The sequence below is a fragment of the Pleurodeles waltl genome, chromosome 1_2 (genome assembly GCF_031143425.1).
Source record: "Pleurodeles waltl isolate 20211129_DDA chromosome 1_2, aPleWal1.hap1.20221129, whole genome shotgun sequence".
Lineage (NCBI taxonomy): Eukaryota > Metazoa > Chordata > Amphibia > Caudata > Salamandridae > Pleurodeles > Pleurodeles waltl.
In genome coordinates, this window is record NC_090437.1 from 707,663,370 (window position 1) to 707,675,340 (window position 11,971).

Sequence of the window (11,971 nt, forward strand, 5' to 3'; positions counted from 1 at the left end):
AAGGCGGCCGCCCGCCAGCCCAGCGGGAATGTCAGAATTACCGCCGCGGTCTTTCGACCGCGGAACGGTAACCTGACGGCGGGACTTTGGCGGGCGGCCTCCGCCGCCCGCCAAGGTCAGAATGAGGGCCTTAGTCCTTAGTTTTAGCTAATTCATACTAGTAATTCATACTACTAATTCTTTAAGAAAATACAATAAGAAGCACAGAGAAAGTGTGTGGGTTTCAAGTCACCACCACAAGCATTATCTTTCATGTGTTTTTCATAATTTGCAATTGTCTGGATAGCCTGTCTATCAATTCCAGGACAATTAGTGCAACTCCATTCCCTCATCTGTCTTCATCATTTTTTTATTTGACTGTAAATGCAATGTGTGTGTTAGGACCCAATGTGTGCTCTGATATATTTGCTTTGTTGACATGACAACATCTTTTTTTCTGATTTATGGCTTTTTTGTTTAGCAAGTGATTGCTGTTTGGCTGCCTTAGCCAGCAATAAATAAATGTGCAAGTAATTAGCACTGTTTCGGTGATTCACTTTACTGTCATGACAAAATATTTTTGAATTTATGACTTTTTGTTCACAAAGGAAAGGTGTGGGTATGTAGATGTTCTTAAGAATGCAATGAAACTGGCAATTTGCCAAATGTATTTAATATGCAATATGCAATAGTGGAGCTTTTAACTTTGCTAATGAAGTATGTCTTGCAAGGGAACCACTCCCAGCTTCCATATTGTTGTATCCTGAGATGTTGCTTCGTTAGGGGATTATTTTTTCTAGAACATATGGGTATAACACGCAGAAAGTTGCCAACTATTATCTAACACATCTCTTAACGAAAAGCCAGACCTGATGGCTTCACCAAACTTCTTCATCTTTACTTTCTCCCTTTGTGACAGTTTGCCTATCTTTCTTTACTTGCTTTATTCTTAATTGTGATTCAGTATGGCATGTGTTAATGGTTTATGACCACAATTGCAGTTGCAAACCATTACTCGTTATCAACACCTCAAAAGAGGTGGTAGCTAATTTGGGGGTCAAGTTGCATACAAAAAAGGCCCACTACGAAATTCACCCTCTGTATAGCTGCTAAAGTTGGTGGTTCATGACGCCCCAACATCCATCCCTTTACTCATGCACCCATCCTCTCATTCATCTATCCACCCTTTCACTTCGTCAATCTGTCCACCCACCCTGTTATTCCATCCATCCATCCACTCATTCACTCACTTGTGAATCCATACTTTCCCTCACCACCCATTCACCCTTTCACTAATCCACCCATCCTCATTTTCATTCATCCATCCATTCCTTCACTTATCAATCGATCCACCCTCTTTTTTAGTATCCATTTATTTTTTCACACATCTACCCTTTCATTTACCCATCCATCCACCCTTTCATTCACAGATCCATAAAGCAACTCACTCACACACCCAACCTTTCATATTATTTATGAGCCTCTGTCTGTCCAGCTGCAGACATAAGAGGCCCATCAAGAACTCCACCCCTGCTATAGCTGCAAAAGCGAGCGGCTCATGACGACCCCTTGATACAAAGCAGTGCATTACTTTAGGCAACTTTCCGATGCGTTGGAAAGTAAATCCCACCACAACACTAAACGCTGGATTGAATTACCAAAGTAACACAATCCTAATTTATGCATAAATTTCATTTTTCCCATCCTAGCACATATATACCTTACTTCTCGTTTTGTGAATCAGATGTGATGTACACATGAGTGCAGTCAGGAGTATACCATTCAGAAGCCACAACAGAAAAATGTGAAAGATATTACAACAGACCAGAGGATTAAATGGGCTGAGTAAAAGCCCCTGTCTGCATATTGCAACGATTTTTTTCAAATCATAAGGTCTTGGCTAACACCAGACCTAAAAGACAACAACAAAATAAATGAGCTGAAGAGAGACCTGTTATGTATGGTTTATATACAAGAATATAATGTTTATCTGCGATATTTACAATATTGGTTAGAGCAATATTTTACAACTCCTTCAGGTAAACCACTGGATGGTCGTATAGCTGCAAATGAAAGCAAATGGCAAAAAGCATAGTAATACATTCAGATCTGTTAAAAGTGCGGCTTTTGTATAAATTACACAGTGCGTGGTTATTGCAGCCTAAAAAAGCGTTCTCGAATAGTCTGAAAAGCATTTAAGCGTGTGTAAATGTTGCAGTCTCTCGTCTGCACGCCAGGACACACAAAGGTTATTCACAGCAGTGTACAACAGTTGGACATCACTCACAAGTCCAGACAGACATAAAAAAAATCAACGAAAAGGGGAGAGGGTGAGATAACAGCCAGCTATATCCCATCAGGGCCTGGAAGACTTACCAATACGCCCGGCGAGGGACATATTGAATCAATTACCACAGTTTACTGGAGTAGTGTAAAAACAGCTGTGCCCTAAATGAGAACAATACCAACACAAACCAAGGTCACATCTGCAGCTATTGCGGGGCATGCAAGCATGAAGCACGTCATGCTGTTCTCCCATTAAAGGATTCAGATTGCATTGCCATGTATTTACAAGATTGCCTCCACCCGCAAACCCACTAGAAAAAAACTACAAAAAAGAAATTGCGCTTTTCATTCCTTTTCTTGTGTTGCTGAGGAGGGTTGGCTGCTCTGAAGGTGCAAAAAAGGATGCTGCTGTTAGGTGTGGCCAGCTGACTAGCACTGGAGCTTTCGAATGCTGCGGGAAATCCTCTTGAATTCCCTTTGGCCCTTCTGCCAGCGCTTCACCGAGGTGATGACCAGCTCCCCGCCCATCTTTTGTCCCATCACCAGGTAGGGCGCGTTGATGTCGTTCATCTCATCGCAGGTGCACTGCAGTCCATCTTTGAGCCAGAGAACGGTCTTCTTCAGGTCCCGCTCCGTCACCCCATTCAGCTTGTAGATGGTCTTGCTCTTCGTTTCGGGGATGATCTTGGTGTCCCCGTTAATATAGGCAATCTCCTTCACTTTTATCTTCAGGGCTAATTGGGGGAAGAGGGAAGGGTGGAGAGAAAGCGAGAAGTTAAGAGACATTCCTGGTGGTGCACACAGAGGAAATGCTTGAGTTCTAAATGAGCACCGCTGCGGTAGAGCTTCTGAGGCGACTAAATGGGAGGGTGTGTTCATTCTACCCTCATGATAGAGAGATGCTTTTAAAGGAGCACACACATTCATTTTTGCTGCGTAGTCTAGCCAGGCACTGTTGTGAGTGGAACACCACCAGTAAATTGGGTGTTTATTACTTAGGAATTACTGGTGTGTCATAACCAACAAAATCAGAGAGCCCTGTAGATCTACTTGCCCGTGACTCCCATTGTCAACCATGAGGAAATTGCCTAGATGTGTTCAGCTAATCATAATTTAGCTATTTTTTTAGCACCCCCTCAACCTTCGTTATAAATCGCCCTCTCCCAGTAATCTCGATCACTGCAGTAGATAGTTGCAGTGAGTAAACAGACATGGGGCACGCTACACAACATATAAGGCATCTCAATTTTCGTGATGTCCTCAATAGCTCTCATGGCTCTCCCTAGTTTTGTGGCTCCTCCCTTATCTCACGGCAACAGAGGGGGCAGCGGGGAAGCAGTCTTTGTGCTCTGCTCACAAATGTAAATTTTGTCTGGATGCCAAAGGCACTTCCTGGTTTGACGTCCCACCTACTCAGTACTTCAGTTTGGCAAGACTCTGTATGCACCTATAAGAGCAGCCAAAATGGGTTGTCAATCTGCCTCAATAAACATATGTTGTTGGCAAGGTGAATGAAGAGGAAGCAGAACCTACCCTTCCATTGCTCCTGCTCATCCAACAAAACAGAGGGAGTTATGCAACAGCAACATTCTAGGTAAAGAGTGCTGCCTCTTAGGGCCTGGAAGGACCTAGGCCAGACCAGTAGTTAAACCATCTATTTTCTATAACCATCAAATATACATACGTCCTTGATCTGTGCGTAGTCATTCCTGAGTACAGCATACAGCCTTCCTACAGGGGCCCAATCAAACGAGTTACAATCCAGTACCTCTCTACAAGGGGTGTATTTTAGCTCTCGGGGAGCCACCCAGATAAAACTGGCCTCAATCAACAGGTAGAAACACTCACTCCAAGGCATAACCCCCTCGCCCCCACCACCAGCTGGTGTAAGTGTCATACTTGGTCTGGCCAACAGTCTACTGTGGAGTGGGACGAATTGCACCTGAACAAGCATCAAATGACTTTTCTGAAGATAGCGGCAGCTCCCTGCTGGCCACTGGAGGACTCTAATATTGTCCTCTCCTGCAGGTCGTGGTTAGCCACATACTACCATGCTCCTTGAATTCACTCAAGGACCTTCAAAGAAAGAATTACCATAATACAATCTATCCTGACAAATCTCTGACCGCGGCCCCTCCGATGGACACCTGCTTGGGTCCATTAGACTTCAGAATGGACTACCCTCTGCAGCAACCATCAACGTCAATGGTAAAATACAAGAAAACTGCAAAGGGGTGTGTACACCTATCTCTCTCACCTCTTCATCCATCACACCGCTAAGCTCTGCTGCCCATAATAATTACATGTACCTTGTTTGTCATCAAACACGACATGAAACATTTCCGGCATAGGCTCAAAATAGAACAAGGCCCTTCTAACCACATATCCTACACTGCGTAACATGCTACTGGTGTGAGCAAGCTCCCCACGACAGCTTTAGTAAGCGCTATATAAATATTACAATGCAGTAAAATTATTAATATGCATCTCTCTGCCTCGCCTGTACTTTATGCTCATGATGGTACAATGGCTAGACGAAAAGAAACTTCACTGATTAAGTGGTAAAGGGAAAAGTATTCCCCTGTTTTGAAGTCACAATGAACCAATCTGTACGGAGTACAGCAAACAATAAAAAACACTAGATCAATATTCGTTTCCTCTATGAGTCTCAATGCTTCTGAAATAAACTGCCTTTACCAGCTGAGCCTTCGTGTACTGATTTTACTCAAGTTACTCTTTGTTTTGTAATAGCTCTGAAAATTAGAATACAGCATTTATGCTCACATAAGGAAACTTTTGTTAACTTCATATATTCCTCACCCTTTCCGTTCCTCCGGAGCCTCCATGCCTCAATCTCATATTGTGAGATGTAATTCAAGTAGTCAGAAGTACTCTTCTGCTTAACAAGTGAATGTTTTGCTCCTATACTGGGTGCACTAATTTTAGAAATTTGAATGACCTTGTTATTTTTCTCTCATCTCCTCTGTAGTGTGTGTATGTATGCCGTCTCATCATTTAATTTTCTCATCCAGTCTGTGAATTGTCCCCAATTGGCATTTATACTTTTGGAAATGCAGGCACCAAATTAGACCTAATATTCCAAAGAAGACCATACTAGCAATGTGTGCAAAGGAAACACACCCTCGCCATTTCTACTGTTATGGCTGCTCCTGTGCACTTCAGCAGTCCTCTGCACTCCTTCCAGTTATGGACAACTATAGATGCCCTTTGAGGTCAAAATGCGTTATGTTTATTTGTAAAGCTCACTGTCATCTCGGTGGGTGTCCTGGTGCTGAAACAGGAGCCTTTCTGGTCTAGCCTAGGGCTGGCGGGTGGGTCAGTCCAAAAAGACAGGTGTTGAGACAGACTGAAGAATGGAGTAATCCACTTTGATGTGTAATGGCAGCTTGTGCCAGGCTTTTAGCGTAATGTAGAAGACTTGGCCTGGTCTGCTTATGTGTGGATATGAGCAAGTAGGAGTGCAGCCAAGTGAAGGGTTGTGGCGCGTAGGCTGGACCCATGCGGCCAGGCCATCAGATAAGATGGTGCCAATTTTGTTGTCAGTAGTTGTGTGACTGGGTTAAAGAGAGCTCATTGTTTTTACTGGGCAGAGAATGGCTCTGCTCTACAATTTTGGCTAATTCAGTGAATAGGTAAGCATACCGGTCTCCAAGATGGGGCTCTTTGCCCCCTTAACAACAATATCTGCCTCCTTGTTAAAAAAAATACCTTATTTGAAGCATTCGGATGCTGTGCCCTAAAAAGCCTGCCTCTGACTCACCTGGCAGACTAGAACTGGAGATCCTTAGGCAGTTTGTTTTCAGCACATAGTAGAATGGTGGCAGAGCAGAATCATAGATTACATATATTGTCAGCATTGGACACCATACACACTGATCATCTTTTAGAACTTCCATTTGACCCTGAAGGGAATACAAAAGTTCTCAACTTTCTATTTGGCCTGCAGTAAATCTAAGTTGGTGCCTCCACAGTCACGTTTTAGGTCTGGCTCAACAGTATATCTCTCTGCCTGACATGTTGTTAGTAAGTTTTTAAAATACACATAGTGGGCTTTGGCTCGACAGGAGTAGTATTCCTCGCTCTCTCATCTTCTGGTATTGGATGTTTGCTGTATCATTCCACGGTATGTGATTTATTTGCTTTGCAATGCATGTAGGCCTATTTTCCTACATTAAATCATTTACCTCAAAAGTTGGACTGTATCCAGAAAGCAATCAGCTTGTTTTGTATTTTCACTACAGCGTTCTTTTAAATATTTTAGTCAGAACTCAAAATGTAAACCAGACCTAAGGAATTGCCATGCGTGTTTCAAAACGTGGCTCTTGTTTGCATTCTCCCTAGAGTACCAGCACTGACAGATTATAGTATTGTCCACTGCTTAACAATGACCTCATTCCCTTAACTCTTATTTATGCACCCATATTGAATGTGTCTGTTATTACAAACTCATTGTTAAATCTCACTGACGTCCGGGTGGCCCGGCGATGTGCGCACAGATCATAAATGTTCGAGTGAGCTTTGCATTACTTAAAAACGAGGTGTTCTGATTAATCTAAATGTTGACTGTGGTGAATGAAGAAAGTCTTCGAATTTGGAACATTTTACAATCCAGAATGTAAACTACCAGGCACTCATCTTGTAACTGCGTATATGATGATACCACAGCATGGGCGATGATGCATAATCTTGATGTCCCACGCCCTCTGAGGAGTTGCTTTTCATAAGGTCAACTAGTCTGTGGAAAGAGGCCTCACACACCTTGGCGGAGCACAGAATTAGATATTTTTACTCATTTTAGTTTTAGCCAGCTTTTCTAAGCCCCGCCAAAGTTCTTATAAACCCAGTAGCTATTTAAAAACGAGTGTTTGGCTCTTCCAAAATGTTTCAAACGGTCGAGGGTAGATCTGAGAAGCTGGTACTAGTCACAAGCCAGAAAAAGACTGTATCCAATGTTTGCACCTACTTAAGAATGCACTTTTCACCAGCCCCCCTACAGCTGCAAAGGATTTACCCCATGCCGAGGCGCCTTCAGATTGTTCTACTGAGCACCGCACTATGCTAATGACTCGCTCATTATCTACTAATCCCTGGCAGGCCTCTTCTTTTTGCCTCTTCTATACTCTCGGAAGCAACAGTTTCAGCCCATCGGATCCCCCGCGCAGTGTGTGTGCATTTCAATACATCCTTGCATTCAGGTTAAGAGGACTGTCAGTGGCTGGCAGTCAGCGGCGGGGTTCTATAACTATTTCACAAATACTAACTGCTAGAACTATACATTCCCCGATGTTTGTTTTATCTATATGCGCAAAATAATAAATACGCAAATAACCCCAATTTGCGCACACATTCGTTATAAAGAAAGACCTGGTCTCCTAGACTTCATATTTTAGCTGGTTGTTGTTCGATGTCATAAAAGAGAAACTTTGCCACCTAATTATTAATCTGCGCCTTTCTAAATTCCACACTTCATGACATGTACTACTCATAGGTATGCTAGCTTTTCTCTTTTTTTAAACCCTTGCTAAGATTGCAGACTGGCAGGGATACGAATTCCAGGTATATGACCCATTAGTGAGCAAAATAAATACCCACCCAACGGCATGGGGTGTTTTGAAAGCTGTTTGTGAATAGAAATGTGCCACAAACTGGGTCTCCGCTGTGTCACCCCACCACTGGGCCCACACTGCTCTCCTTGCATTGTTGGGTCCACCCTAACACCCGCTTACAGTCTGACTGCCACCCTTCCCTTCTGATACTGCTCTTCCTCTGTTGCTGATACCACTGCTTTAGACACACACTGCCCCTGGGTGTTGTTGCAACCACACCAGTCTCTCTCTTACGGTGAGCACCCTCTCTTTTGGCGGTCCAACACCCATCTCCGTCATAGGTGGTACCACAGTGACCATGCCCCTCCATTGTTGAGCCAGCACTGGCCTCCCTCTGTTTCTTACTTGGGGCCAGTGTGATTTCCTCCAGAACTAATCACATGACATAGTCGGTGTTTGGCTCACACTGCTATGTGAGGTGAAATGTCTAAGAGCACCACTACTCACCAAAGTCGTTCTTGCACAAATTTTCCACGATGTCATTGTCGTCCTCGTTCCTGTTTTTGCAGGCCTCGCATACCTTCAGAGCTGGTGGTAAAGAAAGACGGCTCATTATGGGAGGGCATCACATTTATTTGATAGTCTTTATTTTGTATGCAATTGCATTTCCCATTCTCTTTTGCATCTAGTCTTTCTGTCGTCAATCACTTGCACTGGTAGGAAACGTGTATGGCAGGCTAATTAATGTAGTGCAGATTTTAAAGTATTAAGCTTAGTGTACCGAGGTACCGCTCGCCCACCTCTTTCGAAAGCGAAATGGCTCTGCAGATATGACTGTTTGGTATCATTTTTTTTAAGTTTTTTTTTCAGAGCACGAAGGTTAAATATGATCTACAACTTGGCATTTGACGAACATGAAAATCAGTTCTCACAGTGACAAAGCGTCGAGTAAATGCTGCGTGCCACGCACGAGGGGCAGCGTGTGCCTGCGTGATGCCACACGAAAGAGCCAATGAGAACAGCGCCCACAGTCACGTGACCAGGAACAGCACAGCAGTGTTTCTATCGTGAGTAAAGGCAGGGGAGACAGGCAAGGCCTTGGGGGACGACCTAAGTGGTTCTCCATGGCGCGTTTAAATGGCACGTCACTTGGGTGCGATGCAGGAATATTTATGATGTAGCACGTGGCTAACTGGGCCTGTTTTCTATTGGATTTTATTATTCTCAGTGCATTGGGATAGAAAGGTATTTTACACGAAAAATTCGACGATCAAGTTAAACTAGTTGCGCCCATTAAACGATTTCAAAGATGTGTATGCACGTCTTTTCTCAACAGTAAATCAATCGTTTGTTTGTACTCTACGGCTGTTGATTTACACTCACTCCCCCGCCCCCCAACCTCCCCCCGACGTGCAGAGCAGAGTTCGTACCACAGTCTAATTCTAAGAACACTGTCATATATTATTGATACAAAAATCGTCAGTTTACAGCCTCCTATATTTAGTGCCATGCTTTTTCCCCTCCCCCCCCCCCCCCCCCAACATATGACATTTAGAGGAGGGGCAGGGCTTGTTGTGTCAGAGTCAGGATACGTTTGACAGACAAGTAATTGGTGTTTTTTCATATAGTAAATTATCATCAGTAGGGTAGAGAGGGCACCAGCGTCCAGGATAGACCCTCCTACCCCATGTAGCCTAATATAAGGGAATCTGAACTGAGGCGTCGAGGGTCTCTCACATCCCTGGGCCGCTGTGTCAGTGCACCAGCTGCACCACTGTAGATTTTAAGAGAGCAACAGATAGATCCATTTGAAAGCTTCGCTGAAATTAGCGGTGGCCTTTATAAAAGTGGACTGTGTCCGCCATACAAACTGCATAATCATTTAGCTAAGAGCAGTTGGCAGGGACTGGCAGTGATCGCACTAACCCTATGGAGGATATCAGGAGTGGATTAGCCACTGAAAAGAAAGACTGGAAGGCAAAGCAATATTGCAGCAAACAGGGTGTGCGTGAGAACACGGGGGAACATTGTGTTTTGTGTTTAACAAATGACTTGTACAAATCTGGAAGTTATTCCTGGGGGAAGTGGAAGCCGCCATGGTAAAATGGACAAAGCTCGTTTTCCCTTATAAAGTGCACTGGAAGTAAACTTGGATTCTGCATTTCATCATTCCTGTTTTTGCACACAACACCTGATTTCTGTGGCATTAGTTGCTATCTCTGGGCCAGGAACTCAAGAACCACCCAAGTATAATCTAGACTTCGGAAAGGGAAGCGTGACCCTTGTACTATGGATATGGGTGTCCTTGTGCTCCTTGCGTTGTAAGGCATGCCTTTCATCAGACGAACATGAATGTTGTGACAGCCCGTACATTTCCAGGCATTTGTAGGTGCGCAGCAATTCAGAGAATGTTGCTTTTTAGTAATCTGCTAGCTTGGCACGATGTACTAAAGACCATACACGTGAACATTTAGGAGCACCTAGGAGACCATCTACCCCAGTCAAATGTGCACTTCATGCGGTTTCAAATGGAACGGGGGTAGGGGGGCAGAAAGATGGATGCGCCCTGCATGCACTCCTATACGCCGCGTTAGGTGCGCTTACCTTCCCGGGTGGGCGGCAGGTCCTGGTCGGCGGCGGCCGGCGGGATGCAGAGGTCGTTGTCCTCCGGGAAGCGGCCGCACTCTAGCATCTCGGGCCATGGGAAGCCGAAGGCGGACATGACGGGCGCGCAGCTGTCCTTCACCTGCTCGCAGAGCGAGCGACAGGGCTGGATGGTCTCGTCCAGGTCGTCGATGCAGACGGGCGCGAAGAGCGAGCACAGGAACTTCTTGGTGTCCGGGTGGCACTGCTTCTGCACCAGCGGAATCCAGGAGGAGGCCTGCTGCAGCACCTCCTTCAGCGTCTCGTGCCCCAGCAGGTTGGGCAGGCGCATGTTGGGGTACTCGATGCCGTGGCACAGCAGCAGGCTGGCCGGGATGGGCTTGCAGTTGCTCCTTTTGAACGAGAACTCGGGCTGCCCGAAGGGGAAGAGCCCGGTGACCGGCTCCATGCAGTGCGCTGCGGTGAAGAGCAGGCAGAGGGCGAGGTAACCCCGGGTCATCTTTCTGCACTGGGGCCGCGGGTGAAGGCTGCTGACGGTCCCTCGGATTGCTCTGCCTGAATGAGGTGCTGAACGAGTTCTTACCGTGAGGTCGGGACAGCTCAGTCTCTCCCTACCTCTGCCGTGCCTGTCAAGTTACCTGGATCGCCACTGCCTCTATGTCAGCCTTTCTCGGCGCCTCTCACTGCTGTTCTTACTCCCTGTCTCCCAGCTCTTCTTTACCTATGTCTTAGCTTCTCTCACTCTTAACCCACCACTCTGGTCACTACCCCGTCTCTTCCAGGCGGTCCTCCTTTGCCAAGCCTCCCCCACCCTCTTGCTCATAAATCTTGGCCTTTCTTAACTTCGCTGACCTCTGTCTGTAGCCCCACGCTGCATCCAGCCTGTCTGTCTCTGTTACCCCTAGCACATTAGCTCCCCTAGCCTCCCCAACCTCTCTCTACCTCGTGCCGTTACCAGCCTAGTCGAGTTTCTCTGCCTCTCTCAGCTTGCCTCAGCGGTCATCTGGTGCAACTGCCGAGCCCACCGAGAGGGACCGATCTGAGCGCGTTCTTGGCAAACACGAGTTTTCTCCAGATTTTTTATGGAAATAGAGGCGCGTGGGAGGGGCCTCCTGACAATAACCTGAGATGGATTGGCCGATACTTTTTTGGCCAGACTTTCCTCTGGGAATTCACTTTTTTGGCAGGAAAGCCGCAGAAGAGATGTTACTGTGCATGTTGAAAAACCCATCTCCGAACAAAGGGCTCACAGTCTCATTGTTGCTGTGCAAGGGCAACAGACAGCGTTTGTTTTACCTAATTTGCCTTAAAAGTTGAGTGTTTTTTTAAAAATGAGTTTTATTCTTAAAGATAAGACTTGCCATTTACGAGAGCAAATAAAAAATCATGAATACATTCACGACAACACTCCCTGTTTAGGAGAGAAACTGCTGTTCTAGGCAATATGATTGATAGCTCTCTCATTGTACTGCTTGAAGTATATGTCTTTCTCCAACGCATGTTAACGAGAATGTGTCATATTGGCCAGGTTTTAA

The 11,971-nt window shown here is 45.4% G+C and overlaps 1 protein-coding gene across 1 annotated transcript; it reads right to left on the reverse strand.

The window, feature by feature from the left end:
* Nucleotides 1-1,927: 1,927 nt before the first annotated feature.
* SFRP2 (secreted frizzled related protein 2) lies at nucleotides 1,928-11,498 on the reverse strand. Its single transcript, XM_069242898.1, has 3 exons — nucleotides 10,437-11,498; nucleotides 8,340-8,420; nucleotides 1,928-2,999 (listed from the first exon to the last, which is right to left on the reverse strand). Exons 1-3 carry the CDS (start codon nucleotides 10,933-10,935, stop codon nucleotides 2,695-2,697), a joined length of 885 nt encoding a protein of 294 aa, XP_069098999.1. The 5' UTR covers nucleotides 10,936-11,498; the 3' UTR covers nucleotides 1,928-2,694.
* Between the last annotated feature and the right edge of the window lie 473 nt (nucleotides 11,499-11,971).